Source organism: Pyrus communis, chromosome 2 (assembly GCF_041283825.1).
Source record: "Pyrus communis isolate YQ-2024b chromosome 2, ASM4128382v1, whole genome shotgun sequence".
Classification (NCBI taxonomy): domain Eukaryota; kingdom Viridiplantae; phylum Streptophyta; class Magnoliopsida; order Rosales; family Rosaceae; genus Pyrus; species Pyrus communis.
Window position 1 is genome coordinate 4,715,501 of NC_142566.1, and position 18,919 is coordinate 4,734,419.

At 35.5% G+C, this 18,919-nt stretch overlaps 1 protein-coding gene and 1 pseudogene across 4 annotated transcripts; one reads left to right on the forward strand and one right to left on the reverse strand.

The window, feature by feature from the left end:
* Positions 1 to 12,871: 12,871 nt before the first annotated feature.
* LOC137746695 (uncharacterized) lies at positions 12,872 to 13,621 on the forward strand (annotated as a pseudogene). Its single transcript, XR_015954762.1, has 2 exons — positions 12,872 to 13,128; positions 13,367 to 13,621. The product of XR_015954762.1 is annotated as an uncharacterized LOC137746695 (transcript).
* A 612-nt stretch (positions 13,622 to 14,233) lies between these two features.
* On the reverse strand, positions 14,234 to 16,136 carry LOC137746693 (uncharacterized). 3 transcript variants are annotated; one of them, XR_015954761.1, is made up of 3 exons: positions 15,575 to 15,999; positions 15,011 to 15,480; positions 14,234 to 14,900 (listed from the first exon to the last, which is right to left on the reverse strand). XR_015954761.1 is itself a non-coding variant. In XM_068486703.2 (3 exons), the coding sequence occupies exons 1-3, from the start codon at positions 15,798 to 15,800 to the stop codon at positions 14,647 to 14,649; spliced, it is 825 nt and encodes a 274-aa protein (XP_068342804.2). In that variant the 5' UTR covers positions 15,801 to 16,136; the 3' UTR covers positions 14,234 to 14,646. The 3 variants fall into 3 exon arrangements, 2 of the variants coding, with proteins under 2 accessions (XP_068342804.2, XP_088538615.1); XM_068486703.2 differs by having other exon boundaries at positions 15,011 to 15,355; positions 15,575 to 16,136; XM_088682489.1 differs by having other exon boundaries at positions 14,498 to 14,900; positions 15,011 to 15,940.
* Positions 16,137 to 18,919: the final 2,783 nt, after the last annotated feature.

Sequence of the window (18,919 nt, forward strand, 5' to 3'; positions counted from 1 at the left end):
ATTTAATACCAATGGTTTCATGGGTTTAAATAGAATCCAATTTCTACTTATTAAAGAGATGTAACTTTTCATCTATAAGTATACATCACTTATCAAGGAATACACCTAAACAACATAACCTTTCCAAGAAATTGGTTAACAATATTTTTCATTCAATTATTAAAATTATATATTACAATATATAATTTCCAACAATTCCTTCTCGTCGAACTCCGGCTATTTTAATGTAAACATGTAAGTCTCAGTAGCTGATCTTGCAAGGATGAGCCCTAGCAATGGAGACCTGCGATTTCACGGGACGTTAAAGAGCGACTTATCATTGGTTAGTCTTTCTCTTAACCTGACCTAAATGAACTACTGCAACTAATTTTAGGGTTAGAATAATCCAGAACATGTCTTAATTAAACAGAGCAATGTGTATGAACAATCTACCATTTCCAATTATTTAAAAAAAATACTCATTAGTCACCAATATATTCTACGAAAATGCATCAAAAGTTTTCATACATTTTGAGTTCAAGTGTTTTACTAAAAGAAGAGAGAAAGGGTGTAAAGGTCGAAGTCAAGTGTAACTTAAGCGAAGTGATTTTCACGTACTTTTTTCTTTTCTTATAAATCTTTGTTTATTTATGGTTTGTGGATTGAATAAATCAAATGAGCATTAATAGACATAATTAAACAAGAAGAAAAAATCAATGGAGTCTCCTTTCCCCTAACAACTAACTGTTTAACCTGCTAACGCTATCATGTGTAAAAGAAAAGACATAATTTATAATTAAATAAGTGCATGCAGAGGAGAAAAGGAGTGTATAAAATGCTTACCTTGGAATAGACCTGGCAAACGGGTCGTGTCTGTCGTGTTCGTGTCGTTTTCGTGTAACACCTGTTATCTTAACGGGTCGTGTCGTGTCACACCCGTTATCTTAACGGGTCCTTAACAGGTCGTGTCACTTTACCCAACGGGTAAAGTGACCCGACCCGTTATGACCCGTTAAGAAAAAAATATATATTTTTTTAAATTTGCACATACCACACATTGCGACATAAATATTACTTGAAAACATTAAAACATTTCTCGTTCAAGTACTATATCTACACTCGAAAATGAAAGCCTAATAAAAAAAATAATACATACACTACTAATCTATTACAAATATTAAATGTGCAAGGATAAAGAGTTTTTGTTTTTAAGATTGACTAACACTTAGAGTTTATTTATACTTTTATTAAGTATAACATAAGATTTTTTGGTATCCACTTGTGTAAATATTTTAAATTGAAGATCGAATTCATTCATTGTATTCATATAGGGTCAAGGAGTGTAGTTATAAAAAATCATCAAAATCGGAGTTAAAATAACCGTTAAATCGTGATTTTTCGTTTATAACCGTTGAAAAGCTTTGTCCCGTTACTTGATCTCTGAATGTTTTTTTTTTGTGATTTTTTGCTGATGTGATCTCCAAGCATATACAAACAATTTTGACGGTTTGGATCGTTGAAATTAGTTTTGGAGAATTCGTAAAACGATAGATTGACTAACACTTAGAGTTTATTTATACTTTTATTAAGTATAACATAAGATTTTGTGGTATCCACTTGTGTAAATATTTTAAATTGAAGATCGAATTCATTCATTGTATTCATATAGGGTCAAGGAGTGTAGTTATAAAAAATCATCAAAATCGGAGTTAAAATAACCGTTAAATCATGATTTTTCGTTTATAACCGTTGAAAAGCTTTGTCCCGTTACTTGATCTCTGAATGTTTTTTTTTTGTGATTTTTTGCTGATGTGATCTCCAAGCATATACAAACAATTTTGACGGTTTGGATCGTTGAAATTAGTTTTGGAGAATTCGTAAAACGATAGATTGACTAACGCTTAGAGTTTGTTTATACTTTTATTAAGTATAACATAAGATTTTGTGGTATCCACTTGTGTAAATATTTTAAATTGAAGATCGAATTCATTCATTGTATTCATATAGGGTCAAGGAGTGTAGTTATAAAAAATCATCAAAATCGGAGTTAAAATAACCGTTAAATCGTGATTTTTCGTTTATAACCGTTGAAAAGCTTTGTCCCGTTACTTGATCTCTGAATGTTTTTTTTTTTGTGATTTTTTGCTGATGTGATCTCCAAGCATATACAAACAATTTTGACGGTTTGGATCGTTGAAATTAGTTTTGGAGAATTCGTAAAACGATAGATTGACTAACACTTAGAGTTTATTTATACTTTTATTAAGTATAACATAAGATTTTGTGGTATCCACTTGTGTAAATATTTTAAATTGAAGATCGAATTCATTCATTGTATTCATATAGGGTCAAGGAGTGTAGTTATAAAAAATCATCAAAATCGGAGTTAAAATAACCGTTAAATCGTGATTTTTCGTTTATAACCGTTGAAAAGCTTTGTCCCGTTACTTGATCTCTGAATGTTTTTTTTTTGTGTTTTTTTACTGATGTGATCTCCAAGCATATACAAACAATTTTGACGGTTTGGATCGTTGAAATTAGTTTTGGAGAATTCGTAAAACGATAGATTGACTAACGCTTAGAGTTTATTTATACTTTTATTAAGTATAACATAAGATTTTGTGGTATCCACTTGTGTAAATATTTTAAATTGAAGATCGAATTCATTCATTGTATTCATATAGGGTCAAGGAGTGTACTTATAAAAAATCATCAAAATCGGAGTTAAAATAACCGTTAAATCGTGATTTTTCGTTTATAACCGTTGAAAAGCTTTGTCCCGTTACTTGATCTCTGAATGTTTTTTTTTTGTGATTTTTTGCTGATGTGATCTCCAAGCATATACAAACAATTTTGACGGTTTGGATCGTTGAAATTAGTTTTGGAGAATTCGTAAAACGATAGATTGACTAACACTTAGAGTTTATTTATACTTTTATTAAGTATAACATAAGATTTTGTGGTATCCACTTGTGTAAATATTTTAAATTGAATATCGAATTCATTCATTGTATTCATATAGGGTCAAGGAGTGTAGTTATAAAAAATCATCAAAATCGGAGTTAAAATAACCGTTAAATCGTGATTTTTCATTTATAACCGTTGAAAAGCTTTGTCCCGTTTACTTGATCTCTGAATGTTTTTTTTTTGTGATTTTTTGCTGATGTGATCTCCAAGCATATACAAACAATTTTGACGGTTTGGATCGTTGAAATTAGTTTTGGAGAATTCGTAAAACGATAGATTGACTAACACTTAGAGTTTATTTATACTTAGATTCACCACTTCTATTAATTTTCATTTTTCCCTCTCTTTTTTGTTTCCTTTTCAACTTTTTCTTATCATTTTCACTTTTCCCTCCAACATCTTTCCCTAATTGAATTCCCTCACTTTTTTGTTTTATTTTCAACTTTTCTTAACATTTTCATTTTCCCTCCATTTTTTTTTTCAAAAAGGGCGGCAAGTTGGCAAATGGCAATGGCAAGAAATTGATTATTGAAATTTGAGAATGGAAACAAATCACATATGAGTCCTGACGCATCAAATTTCAATGGATGCAAAATCATGCAAATATGCAATGCATGATCATGCATATTAAATTATTAATTAATAATTATTATAGTTTTTATAAAATTTAATATATATATATATATATATATATATAATTAGTATAGATAGACTTAATATTTTGGGGGTATAATTATTATAGTATATATAATTATTATAATTATTATAAATTTTATAGTTAATTTAATATATATATATATATATATATATTTATTATAATTTTTAGGGGTATAAAATTGTAAAATTAATGTATATAATTATTACAGTATTTTTTGAGGGTTATAAAATTATAAAAATAATATTCTGCTTATCGTGTATCGTGTTTACCCACGTGTATACCCGACCCAACCCGTTATCTTAACAGGTGCTTATCGGGTTACCCGATAAGACCCGATTCGTTATCGTGTCGACCCAAACACCTGTTAATTTCGTGTCGTGTCGTGTCGGGTTATCGGGTCGTGTCAGAAATTGCCAGGTCTACCTTGGAATTATGGCTGAAGGAACACTCTCTTTGTTGTTTCTATTAAGAAGAAAAAATGAATATATGGCCTCTATATGGTATGGAGGATTGAATTATAGTGGATAAACAATTATTTTCAATGTACGTTGAAAGAAGAAATGAAAAAAAATTGGCTATCTTGAAAGTAAAAAATGAATTTCTCAAGAATAAAAGTTATCACATCCAATTCTTTCCAAAATGAGAATATTAGAAGGAAGAAGTTTATTTATGTCTTATCCTCTCCTAACCCTCTCAAAATTCACTCCTTAATAATATGTTTTAGCATTGAGGTTATCTCTTATAAGTTTTCTAAGTTTATAATCTGTTTTAGCAGATAATATGACTCGGAAACGCTTTTGGTCACAGTGGGATTTGTTTAGTAGCTAGATAGCAAGTTTATAATCTCGTTTAAGGTCGACGATGCAATGATTCAACACTCGTTTTTCAGCTTGGGTTTGGATGTAAAACAGAAGATTGCTATCAACATACGATTGCATTATCTCTAATTAACTAGCCTCTCCGCAAACGTCCGTTAATGTTTTTAATCAAACCGCTATCCAGTTTAGTGGTCAGCTGGTTTTTGTGCTTCTTTGAACAAGTATGTTCTGCCACCTGATTCACAATCGCTATTGTACTGTCTGAGAGATCCCAATATTTTCCAGATGAAACCTTTTGTTTCTGTAGGGAAATGATTGTGCAAAAAAGCTTTTTTCTTAACCCAAATTCTAAGTGTTTGGAGAGAAATGGCAGCAGAAATACATTGCTGCTTACTTGGTCAATTTGCTATTTGTTTTTAAACTTGGATTATGTTGTAAAACGGAAACACATTGATAAGTTAATATTGTAGGCTACGGTGTGTTTGGACGAGGGATTTGCAAGTAAACGGAATTTCAAATCTCTCTATCTAATGCTTTGTAGCGCATTCGTTACTAATTTAGCCTTGGTTTTTAAGATACTTATTAGTAAGCCCCTCATTCCAAACACAACATCAACGTTCTTTGTAGTGCGTTCGTTACTAATTTAGTCTCGGTTTTATAGATACTTAGTAAGCCCCTCATTCCAAACATAACATCAACGTTCGAAGAGGTCTTAAATTCAAATCTTGACTTCCCTAATGATAAAAACAAAAAACTTAGGACGGTATATGGTATATGGTCGGCTGAAAAATCGCATGATTTTTTTTGTTATTATTAATACCAGTGACAATCTACATTAAGGGAAGAGAGGAAGAGTTTAAAACCAGAACGCAACGGAAAGATTGGATTGGTGGATTGCAAAAAGTGAATGTGGAGTGAGATGCCACACCAGGCAGCACGCCGAGGATAGACATATCTTGGTTTGTGGGGCTTGGGTTAGACCCCAATCTGAACATCAATTTTTTATTAGCTACCCAACCGTGGTGGATGGGGAACCCTACTGACCCAAGGGCTTAGGGGCGCACTTATGCGATTTCACCCAAGGTGAACAGACCAAGACCACCATAACCTCACCTGGTTAGGTTTCATGCAGGCAACCAATCACTTTAATGCCCTGCTAAGTTACAAACCCACGCTACTAGGCTCGGCAATATCATAGCATTATGTAAATTCTTTTAAACATATTTAATATCTCATCTCTCTCCGATGTGGGACATTGTCTATTATCTAATAACTTCTTTCCCACTTACCATGTAATGAAATTCAAAATTCTTTATTAATTCAATACAAATTAAGTGACCGATAGAAAAATCTAATATTAATTTCCAGGTGAGACATAGTAGCCTTAAAGATTAAGCGTATCTCGTTATAATACCAACTCCTACATATTTACTTCGAACAGAAGCCTTGCGACTCAAGGAACAAAAGTACTGATAATACGGTGATTTTGATTTCTTCTGTAAATCGTGATGATAATGCTTGATTGTCCTCTTCATCGGTGCTTCAGTCGTCCCTAGCTTTGTGTAAAACTGTAACGAGTTGTTCTACCGTTCTCAAGACAAATTCAGCATTTGGAAGATGAAGAACTGTATGATATTCCTTCTTGTCGAACTCCGGCTGTTTTAATGTAAACATGTAAGTCTCAGTAGCTGATCTTGCAAGGATGAGCCCTAGCAATGGAGAACTGCGATTTCACGGGACTTTAAAGAACGACTTGTCATTGGTTAGTCTTTCTCATAACCTAATCTAAATGAAACTACTGCTACTAATTTTAGGGTTAGAATAATCCAGAACATGTCTTAATTAAACAGAGCAATGTGCATGAACAATCTACCATTTCCAATTATTTTAAAAAAAAAATCTCATTAGTCACCAATATATTCTAAGAAAATGCATCAAAAGTTTTCATACATTTTGAGTTCAAGTGTTTTACTAAAAGAAGAGAGAAAGGGTGTAAGAGTCAAAGTCAAGTGTAAATTAAGGGAAGTGATTTTCACATACTTTTTTCTTTTCTTATAAATCTTTGTTTATTTATGGTTTGTGGATTGAATAAATCAAATGAGCATTAATAGACATAATTAAAGAAGAAAAAAATCAGTGGAGTCTCCTTTCCCCTAACAACTAACTGTTTAACCTACTAATGCTATCGTGTGTAAAAGAAAAGACATAATTTATAATTAATTAAGTGCGTGCAGAGGAGAAAAGGAGTGTACAAAATGCTTACCTTGGAATTATGGCTGAAGGAACACTCTCTTTGTTGTTTCTATTAAGAAGAAAAAATGAGTATATGGCCTCTATATGGTATGGAGGATTGAATTAAAATGGATAAACAATTATTTTCAAGGTACGTTGAAAGAAGAAATGAAAAAAATTTGGCTATCTTGAAAGTAAAAAATGAATTACTCAAGAATAAAAGTGATCACATCCGATTCTTTCCAAAATGAGAATATTAGAAGGAAGAAGTTTATTTATGTCTTATCCTCTCCTAACCCTCTCAATTCACTCCTTAATAATATGTTTTAGCATTGAGGTTATCTCTTGTAAGTTTCTAAGTTTATAATCTATTTTCGCAGATAATATGACTCGGAAACGCTTTTGGTCACAGTGGGATTTGTTTAGTAGCTAGATAGCAAGTTTATAATCTCGTTTGAGGTCGACGATGCAATGATTCAACACTCGTTTTTCAGCTTGGGTTTGGATGTAACACAAAAGATTGCTATCAACATACGATTGGATTATCTCTAATTAACTAGCCTCTCCGCAGACGTCTATTAATGCGAGTGGATGTTGTGCGTATTTTGACTGTGGCTAATGTTTTTAATCAAACCGCTATCCAGTTTAGTGGTCAGCTGGTTTTTGTGCTTCTTTGAACAAGTGTGTTCTGCCACCTGATTCACAATCGCTATTGTACTGTCTGAGAGATCCCAATATTTTCCAGATGAAACCTTTTGTTTCTGTAGGGAAATGATTATGCAAAAAAGCTTTTCGCTTTCCCCAATTTCTAAGTGTTTGGAGAGAAATGGCAGCAGAAATACATTGCTGCTTACTCGGTCAATTTGCTATTTGTTTTTAAACTTGGATTATGTTGTAAAATGGAAACACATTGATAAGTTAATATTGTAGGCTATGGTGTGTTTGGACGAGGGATTTGCAAGTAAACGGAATTTCAAATCTCTCTATCTAATGCTTTGTAGCGCGTTCGTTACTAATTTAGCCTTGGTTTTTAAGATACTTATTAGTAAGCCCCTCATTCCAAACACAACATCAATGTTCTTTGTAGTGCGTTCGTTAAAATAGCCTCGGTTTTTTAGATACTTAGTGAGCCCCTCATTCCAAACATAACACCAACGTTCAAAGAGGTCTTAAATTCAAATCTTGACTTCCCTAATGATAAAAATAAAAAACTTAGGACGGTATATGGTATATGATCGGCTGAAAAATCGCATGATTTTTTTTTTGTTATTATTAATACCAATGACAATCTACATTAAGGGAAGAGGGGGAGAGTTTAAAACCAGAACACAACGAAAAAATTGGATTGGTGGATTGCAAAAAGTGAATGTGGAGTGAGATGCCACACCAGGCAGCACGCCGAGGATAGACATATCTTGGTTTGTGGGGCTTGGGTTAGAACCCAACCCCAATCTGAACATCAATTTTTTATTAGCTACCCAACCGTGGTGGATGGGGAACCCTACTGACCCAAGGGCTTAGGGGCGCACTTATGCGATTTCACCCAAGGTGAACAGACCAAGACCACCATAACCTCACCTGGTTAGGCTTCATGCAGGCAACCAATCACTTTAATGCCCTGCTAAGTTACAAGCCCACGCTACTAGGCTCGGCAATATCATAGCATTTTGTAAATTCTTTTAAACGTATTTAATATCTCGTCTCTCTTCGATGTGGGACTTTAGCAATTATCTAATAACTACTTTCCCACTTACCAGGTAGTGGAATTCAAAATTGAATACAAAGTGATCGATAGAAAGATCTAATATTAATTTCCAGGTGAGACATAGTAATCTTAAAGATTAAGTGTCTCTCGTTATATTTCTTCTCGTCGAACTCCGGCTGTTTTAATGTACACATGTAACTCTCAGTAGCTGATCTTGCAAGAATGAGCCCTAGCAATTGAGACCTGCAATTTCACGGAAAACTGTTACATAGGACGTTAAAGAGCGACTTATCCGTGGTTAATCTTTCTCTAACCTAGCCTAAATGAAACTACTGCTACTAATTTTAGGGTTAGAATAATCCAGAACATGTCTTAATTAACAGAGTAATGTGTATGAACAGTCTAACATTTCCAATTATTTAAAAAAAAAAAAATACTCGGTAGTCACCAATATATTTTAAGAAAATACTTGACATACATTTTGAGTTCCAAGCGTTTTACTAAAAGAAGAGAGAGGGTGTGAGGGTCAAAGTGTAAATTAAGGGAAGTGATTTTCACATATCTTTTTCTTTTCTTATAAATCTTTGTTTATTTATGATCTGGAGATTGAATAAATCAAATGAGAATCAATAGACATAAATAAAAGGCTTTGAACAAGTGTGTTCTGCCACCAGATTCACAATCGCTATTGTACTGTCTGGGAGAGTTGCCCAATATTTTCAAGATGAAACCTTTTGTTTCTGAAGGGAAATGATTGAGCAAAAAAGTTTTCGCTTTCCCCAATTTCCAAGTGTTTGGAAGAAAAATGTCAGCAGAAATACATTGCTGCTTACTTGGTCAATTTGCTATTTGTTTTTAAACTTGGAATATGTTGTAAAATGGAAACACATTGATAAGTTAATACTGCAGGCTATGGTGTGTTTGGACGAGGGATTTGCAAGTCAATGGGATTTCAAATCTCTCTATCTAATGCTTTGTAGTGCGTTCGTTACTAATTTAGCCTCAGTTTTTTAGATACTTAGTAAGCCCCTCATTCCAAACATAACATCAAAGAGGTTTTAAATTCTAATCTTGACTCTCCTAATGATAAAAATAAAAAACATAGGATGGCATATGGTATATGGGCGGCTGAAAAATCAAATGATTTTTTTGTTAGTATTAATACAAGTGACATTCTACATTAAGGGAAGATGGGAGAGTTTAAAACCAGGACGCAGTGGAAAAATTGGATTGATGGGGATTGCAAAAAGTAAATGTGTAGTGAGATGCCACACCAGGCAGCACGCCAAGGGTAGACATATCTTAGTCTGCGGGGTTGGGTCAGAACCCAACCCCAATCTACCCATCAATTTTTTATTAACTACCCAACCATGGTGGATGGGGAACTCTATTGACCCAAGGGCTTAGGGGCGTACTTTTGTGTGATTACACCAAAGGTGAACAGACCAAGACTGTTATAACCTCACCTAGTTAGTATTTATGTGAATTCAAGTAATATTTGTCAAATATTTTGATGAATGTCTTATATTGATTGTTGTAATGTTGAAATGTTTCTACATGCAATATTTCTTCAAAACTCAAAACAACTAACTGAAAACAATCATTGGAATTTGAAAGAAGCTTGAAATATGGACTTGTCTTCAATATTGAACAGGGAAAACGAAGAACAAAAGAGGCGTTTGACGAATTGACTCTGATATGACTCATATATGTGATGATGACAATGCATCACCACCTAGATTGTGCCTTGAATTAGTAGTTTACATACATTTTGAGGTTTAGTGTTTTTCTAAATGAAGAAAGAAACAATTCGAGATCGATGTGAGTGTTCTCCATCTCTATAAATTTTCCAATGTTGCCAGCCTAGCTATGGCTAAGGTCAGTGACAGTGGCAGTCCTTCCCTTTCTTCTTTTTCTTTTTCCTTTTCATTTCCTTCTGCTTCTTTTTCCCCTGTCTGCCATTCATATCGGCCTTGCTCTTCAACCTCAAATCCATCTCCGAACTGCCATTCGTAATGGCCTTACTCTTTTTCACCACACTTGGTTGCGGTTCTTTTGAAAGGCGTGTAGAACTTCAGCTTGGGTGTACACACGACCACCTTGTATTTGTTTACGTACCTTAATTGGCATTGTCGATGGCGGGTTCTCCACTGGTTTCTTTCGATCTGTGGTTGCGTTCGGTGTGGTGTTCGTAGCAAAATGTTGGAGTCACCATCTTCCTCTTTTCTAGGGTGTGGATTCTTGGCACGGTCAGGAACGTTGGATTGCGTTGGTAGGGATGTACTGTGTAGGCGGCATCGATGTTTGCAGAAAGCTGGGTTTTATTGTGGTGTGGTGTTTCTGCTTTTGGGCTCCAACTTGTGTTTTGGGCCCTGTGTTGTGTAACTTTGCGTCCATTTCTTTTGTTGTAAATCACTTGTATTTGGACATCTTGTATTTAGGTGTTTATTGGTAAAAAATTTTTACCAGTATCCCAACAAAAAAAAAAAAAAAAAAAAAAAAAAAAAGAGAGAGTGTGAGAGTCAAAGTTTAGTGTAAATTAAGGGAAGTGATTTTCATGTACTTTTTTCCTTTCCTTATAAATCATTGTTTGATATGGTCAGTAGATTGAATAACTCAAATGAGAGTCAACAGACATAATTAAACAAGAAAAAAAAGTGGATGAAAAAGTGAATGGATTCCTCTTCCATACCAACTAACTATTTAACCCGCTAATGCTATCACTCGTCACAAATATAAAAAAAAAGACATTAACAAGCATTTGCAGAAGAAAAAAGTGTGTGAAATGCTTACCTTGGAATTACCGTTGAAAGAAAACTCGCTTTCTCATTTCTATTAAGAAGCAAAATGAGTATATGGCCTCCATGTGGTATGGAGGATTGAATTAGAATGAATAAACAATTATTTTCAAAATATATTGAAAGATTTTGACCCCAAAAAAAAGTATATTGAAAGAAGAAATTAAAAAAAAAAAGTATATTGAAAGAAGAAATAAAAAAAAATTTGGTTGGCAACAGAAAATGAATTACTCAAGAATAAAAGTTATCACTTCCAATTTTTTCCGAATGAGATGATTAGAAGAAAGAATTTCTTTATGTTATGTCCTCTTCTAATCCTCTTAAAATTCAATCTTCTATATCAAACAAGCTCTAAGATTATGCTAGTTTACTCCTTGTACTTATATGTCACTCCTAATTTCCACCCCAAACACAATCAATTTAAATGGTTCATTGGTTGTCCACGCGTCAAAAAATAAACGAAATAACAGATGAAAATTTTGGATCGTGAAAAAAAAAGTGACTAAATAAAAAAAATTAAGGGAGGTAATTAACTAAAATAGAATTTAAATGTGAAAATTGACATATCCAATTTTCTTTTTTCATTTCATTATTTTCTTTCTAATTTTTATTTAAAGAAGAAAAGAAAAGCCCTAAACCCTCCCTCTCTCTCTCTCTCTCTCTCTCTCTCTCTCTAGCACTCGGCTTCGCTTGCAGCGGACCAGAAACCCAGCAAGCATTTCTACGAAGACATCAAAGTCAGAACCTCACTCCTCCGCTCTAAGCCCTCCTTCAGGTACCTTCTACAGTTCTACTATCTCCCACCTTCCATTGTTTTTGTTTAATCTGCTCATGATGGGTGCAATTTATTTAATTAATTAATAAGTATTGTTTGGTCTGTGAGTTTCTGTGTAAGTATGAAAAGGGTTCCTTTATCCTAACCCAAAATCTTGAATTGGATCTACATCTTTGAAATAGCTTGAAATCTCATAGCTTTCTGAAAATTTCCGTCTGAAACCAAAACATTTGAATTGGGTCGAGGCTAAAACTTTTAATTGTATTAGTAATTCAATTTTTGTTACGCAGTTTCATGAATCAAAATCAAGTTGCTATTCTTGCTTTCCTTTGGCCCTGTGGGGATGGAAAGATCTCGAAATGTCTGTCGAATTTTCGGTTTGAGTGATACAGGACATGGCGGGCGGGATAGAGCGTTAGGAGGTTTAACTAAATTGTTTCCATGGCCCAACATGAAATAAAAAAATGTGGTGAAAGATGAATCGATATTCAATACACATCTTATTCAGAAGAATGCATCATAATGTTGCAGTCATTTATGTCCTTGATTTTCCCATAGAATTAGTATATAAGGTAGATTGTTGAATATGTGAAGTGACTAGGTCTTGGCATAAACTAAGGTATGTTATTAGTGTTTTTCAAAATTTAGTCTACTTTGATTGTATAGACAATGAGGTATGATGCAACGTTCTATGAATACGTGTCGAAGATAATTCTGACTTGTGATATTGTCTTCAACATTGAATAAAAGCACTGTTAATCAAGATTTAAATTTTTGAGTTCATTGTCCGGAGATAAATTCTTGGTTTCACCATTGTTTGCTTGGCTGTTGTTGAACTGGTATTGCTCCCGTCTCCTGAGCTGATTTCTTTGTTAATTTTTCATGTTTTAAGCATATTTGCTGGTTGGTTTTGGTCTATTTTATTGTGATAAAAGGTGAAGAAGATGCCATTGGGACTAATACTTGGGTTAGGAAGGGCATTTCATTGAAAGCAAACGTCATCACTTGACATTCTTTCCTCCAAACGTGCCCCTACGGATTTCTACAAGGGGAAGAATTTGACGATGTGCTCATTCAATTTGTAAAAATTACTACTTGACTTGTTTTTAAAGTTGTCTAAATTTTTTTCAGCTAATTATGTCGTGCAGCAGGAGAAATTGCCTAACCATGTAGTCCCAGATTTAACCGACCTCAAGGTGAACATGTTTCTGTTTCTCTTACTTTGTTTCATTTTTTTCTCATTCTTTCATAATATTCATGTTTTAGTTAGAGCTTCTGGTTGGAAGTTCACTGATACACTTTGCAGCTTCGTTGACATGCTTCAACTATGCTATTTTAATAAGTACATTTGACCTATGAGTGAACAATTTACTCCTCACTCTGATAAGTGCATACATGTAGTTCTAAATTACGTTTTTCCGTTCTTGCATGCAGCTCAAACCATATGTATCTCAGAGCCCCAGAGAGGTCAAGACTACTCAGTCTGCTGAACCAACTAAATGAGCAAACTGAGTTGCTAGTGCTTGATCCTTTCGTTATTGTTCTAATTGTGAATTGAGTTGTTCCTGTTGATATATTTTCTAGTAGGGATCGATGTTAGACTGCGAAGAGGTTATATTCCTGTTTGGCATTGGCAGATTCATGTCTTGGATGTGTTAAAAAGTGATAAACCTTTCTAGCATTGCTTTATATTGACTCAACTAAAACCTCACCGGACTAAGTTCCATCACGAAGCCTGTGGTGACGGATTTATGTCCGAGAGTTAGCTGATTCATCTGTCACCATTTTGCTTCACATTAGATATGAGCCAACTGTGTTATCCAAGGGTCGGGTGGAAGATGCAATTTTTTTCACACAAATTATGACACCCTAGTTTCGGTTGGACATTTGGAGGTGTTGAACTTCTAAGATTATATCTTTTACTTTGCATAATTACGTTTCCTTGGAAAATAATATAACACATGATTACCTTTTCGTCGTTTTAAGTTTTCTGTTTTCAATTTTTTGAAAACTGAAACTTAAAGCTTATTTGGTAACTGTGATGAAATGAGTCGTTTTTGTTTCTGAAAGCTTGTTTGGTAACAGTGTTCTGATTTTGTTTTCCCTTTCAATGAATTGTTGTCAATCGCGTGACTCTAGCACAGGCCAACGACTCATCATGATAATCTCAGGCACCGGTGCGTAGCTGATGTTACATTAGCTTGTCTCATACAAACCTTTCCAAACAAAGACAATGCCAGAACAGGTACCGAAAGAAATTTGCATAGGAACAAATAAAACATTTATTCGGAATCAAAAAAATTAGGTCGCCGGCAGAGAAGCTGTGACATTCACAGCTGTTTTCTTTTATGATACAAATAGCAGAGTACACAGAAGAGTTGATAACGCAATTGCCCAACCAGAAAGCCTATCCCCTACATGTACTAATACAAAACCATTCACCTACTACATGTACTAAAACAAAGGCATAATCGTTCCGACTACAAACTGGTATAAAATTTGCAAAATTGCAACCACGAAAATTTGGCTCGGTAGTGCAAAGAAAAGGGAAAGAAATATCTGTAAAGCAAACAGAATCATCCCGTCCAGAACCTGAGAAGGCCAAGTTATACCTTCATCAGTGTCGAACCATTGTGGGTGACAACAGCCATCTCTTAACTCTAATATTCACCCAGACAAACAGAGAAACTCCTAACAACCACACCACTGAGTTTTTACTTCTTCCGGGGCCTGTTGTGTTTAACTTTAATTATTCTTCGGTGAGACTTGTCACCATCACCAACACTGGAGCCAACTGAGAAGCTTCCCCCTAACCCCTGATTCGCACCCAAACTACCAGAAGCCTGAAATGGGTTAGGGTTCTGTGGGTTGGTTAGGTTCTGTTGGCCTGCAAATTGGAAGGGACTCGCTGCTGGGGCTTTGAGTGTACCTCCAAATTGCCTTTTCTTGCCAACTTTGTTATTAGGACCTACAAACACACGAAAATAGCTTAAAACACTATAATAAATAGTAATTAGCTAACTAAATGCAAGGAAACAACATAACTAAGTAGCATAAATATGCTCCTATCAGGTGTACCTACGAATACAGAGGCTGATGGTGAGTTTAAAATCGGCAGTTGACCAAACTGGAATTGTTGACCAAAACCTTGGGCTGTAGGTGTCGATGCCTGGTTACTGTCTTTCATATTCAATTGATCATTATTACCTGGGGAACCAAATGGAAATACAGGATTGGAGTTGCCAAATGGAGGCTGTGAAGGGGCACTAGTAGGTGCAGTTGACGTGAATGAGAACATGGAAGTTGAGGATGCACCATTGGATGACCGAAACAAAGATCCACTGTTGTTATTTGTAGAAGAAACCGTGGATCCTCCAAAAGTAATAGGCGCACTGATAGTAGTAGCAGCGGCAGACGAGGATCCTCCAAATACAAAAGACACATTGTTAGTAGTAGCAGCAGCAGTTGAGGATCCTCCAAATCCAAAAGGCACACTGTTAGTGCAAGTAGTAACGGCAATGGAGGATCCTCCGGATACAATAGGCGCACTGTTAGTAGCAGGAGCAACGGAGGATGCTACATAAGAAAGCCCAGTTGACAAAGATGTAGAGTTGAAAGCGGTAGCAAATACACGAGATTTACCAGGTTGCCAACTGGCAGCAAATACGGTAGGGGAAGCTGAAGTCTTCACTTCAGAGTAAACTGGAGCCATCGTTGGTGGCTCCAGAGGGTTTCGTAAAATCGTTGGTGGCCGATCGTATGATGTCGCTTGGGTGGTGCGTCGAAACGGCGTCTTCCGGATCTTTCCACCCGCACCCAATCCTTCGTATGCCTGCTTCTGCTTCTCTTCCCGCGCGGCCGACGCCATGAGAGAGAGGAGAGAGAAAGAGCGCTAGGGTTCAAAATTTTGTGGGGGTTAGAGAGAGAGAGTGATTGATAGCTACCAACCTGAATCCGGTAGCTCAACCTCGACAAGTTGCAGTAATGGAGGATATACGAAAGGTGGAAGAAGAGCACAGAAAACGTGCTTGCTATTTTATTATAATTTTTCTTTTCAAATAACCGTTACAAAAGCAAGGGAGCCATTGCTCCATTTAAAAGAGTCTGGGTGTCAGCTTAGCATTTCACAAACTACTTTTAACAAAATGACAAAACAACCAATTAAAGGCTAACAACCAAATTACTTAGTGATTAAGCTTTCACTAATTCGAAGACCCTAACATCACTCCCCCTTATGACAACCTTGTCCTCAAGGTTCAAGCTTGAAATCTGGAAACTTAATCTTGAAGTCATCGAAGTCTTCCCAAGTGGCGTTCTCATCAACGTCATCCAAATAGTGTATCAGCAATCGGACCCCACCTGTTTGTCCTTTCTTATAGATCCATGGAGCCAATACTGTATGGGGCACTGAGTGTGACAACCCACCTTCCTTTAGATCAGGTAACACAGTTTATGGTTGAACCAAATTACCCAAGTGTTTCTTGAGGCAACTGACATGGAAGACTGGTGAATTTTTGTTCCCTTAGGCAGTTTCAATTTACAAGCTATCGTTCCAATTCTTTCCACAATCTCATAGGGCCCATAAAACCCGGGTTGCAATTGGTAAGGGACAAGCCTGAGGTACACAAAATCCACAACAGAGAACTCCCTTTCAGACCTGTGCTTATTTGCTTGCATTCTTATTCTATGCTGAGCTACTTCCAGGTTTCTCTTAAGAACAGATAAGATTGTGTCCCTATCCTTCAAACATTGTTATGCTAAATCCAATCTGGTTGTCCTAATCTCATGAGAAACCACCATAGGAAGAGGGTATCCATACAACAGTTCAAATGGAGTGAACTTGGAGGATGAGTGGTATGAAGTGTTATAATTCCATTCTGCTCATGAGAGCTGTCACGTCCTGCAATATGAATACTTGATTTCGAACCATATTAAATGGAAGAGAAGTGTCTCATTAAATCCTGCAATTCCTTTAGTTGAGCTTGGTTAAGATCACAAGCTTCTAATTTCTTGGACTCCAAGGAATATAAGAATAGCCCCAGATTGGAAATGTGCATTTCCTTGTCAAAGTTTTGTAGGGAGACCTCCTTAATCAAGGGCAAAGCTCCTTAAGTGTGAAAAAGTTTGTACTGCACATTATCCTTGTGGAATTCAAGTGTCATTAACTGAAAATCCCAAGACAACAGCCCCCTAAGGGAATGGCATATACATCCACAATACAAGTATAGGCTACAAGTGACAATGGTGTGCTAGAGCAATACCCAGAACCTGTAATTTTCCCCTGATCCGCAATCATGACTTCTAAAGGCAGAAATAGTCTGAGGTTGCCAACCCAATTTTTTTAAGTGATCGAGAATCCACAAAGTTATGGGTGCTGCCAGAATCAAGCAGAATTGCAACACTGTGTCCTTTAAGTGTCCCCCTCACTTTCATAGTGTGTATAGGTTGCTTAGCAGATGTGCCATAAAAAGAACACTCGCTAAGCTCCATTTGGTTAAGGGTTTGTTAAAGGTCGTCGGATGGGGTATCTACCTCATTTTCAGGTTGTACATGGTCAATCATAAGTTACTGTTTGGTATGGAATTTGTGCCCCCGAGTCCACTTATCATCACAAAACCATGAATCCCAACTTTCATGTTTTTTTTTTCTGAATTTCCTCAAGGGAAAGCCTCTTAATAGGGAAATATGGTGCCCAAGGCGGTGGTGGTGGAGGAGTAAGGGTAGTTAGGGTCGAAATATGGGAGTAGGTTTGGTATAACAAGATTTCAAAACAACAAATTTAGCATTAATTTGACCAGTTAAGGCAATAGCATTATGCACAGTGTTAAGGCGCAATAACTTGACATCATAAATGAGTTCACACTTAAGGCCACCAATAAAACAACTCTTAAGCAGAATGAAGTCCCAAGTATGCTCTGATACCAATCTGACACACCCCAAACTCGATGTCTAAGGGACATCGAGATGGCCACGTGCTGACCGATACCCGAGGGTGACGCAAACCATTTAATGTATGCAAATGCCGAGGACATGTGAAACATGTATATAAATTTCGCGTGTGACTACGCGAAGTAATACTCAAATATAAGTCTTACAAAATACCATAAAAATATTCACTTGCCAACAATGAATCTAATGATAATGCATGACATATTCAAAGCATACAACTAATCCAGATTACAAGCAAAAGATAAAATAGAGAGGTCATCTTACAATAGATGTCAAAGCAGAAAGGATGATTTGATATCACTAGTAGGGGAATGCCTCGTAACGCGGAACGTAAGCTTTGTTCCTATGTCCTAAGGAGGAAAAAAATAGTGGATAAAAAAGTCAATGGATTCCTCTCTCGTACCAACTAACTATTTAACCTGCTAATGCTATCGTTCGTCACAAGTATAAAATAAATAAAAAAGACATTAACAAGCAAGTGCAAAAGAAAAAGGAGTGTGTGAAATGCTTACCTTAGAATTACCGTTGAAAGAAGCTCCCCTTCTCGTTTCTATTAAGAAGAAAAATGAGTATATGGCCTCCATGTGGTATGCAGAATTGAATTAGAATGAATAAATAACTATTTTCAAAATATATTGAAAGAATTTGACCATAAAATTAAAGTATATTGAAAGAAGAAATGAAAAAAATTTGGTTGGCAGTAGAAAATGAATTACACAAGAATAAAAGTTATCACTTCCAATTTTTTCCGAAATGCGATGATTAGAAGGAAGAATTTCTTTATGTCTTGTCCTCTTCTAATCCTCTTAAAATTCAATCTTCTATGTCAAAGGAGCTCTAAGATTATGCCAAATTACTCCTTGTACTTATATGTCACTCCTAATTTCCATCTTAAACAAAGTCAATTTAAATGGTTCACCAATTGTTCACGCGGTAAAAAATAAACGGAATAATAGATGAAAATTTTGAATCGTGAAAATAAAAGTGACTAAATAAAAAACATTTAAGGGAGGTAATTAACTAAAATAGAATTTAAAT

What these genes read in the sequence shown, in the direction of transcription:
- LOC137746693 (XM_088682489.1), bottom strand. Translation starts at nt 15,800, where the DNA reads ATGGCGTCGGCCGCGCGGGAAGAGAAGCAGAAGCAGGCATACGAAGGA. An exon ending in ATCAGCCTCTGTATTCGTAG is followed by an intron (nt 14,901 to 15,010) that starts GTACACCTGATA and finishes GTGTGTTTGTAG; the next exon opens with GTCCTAATAACAAAGTTGGC.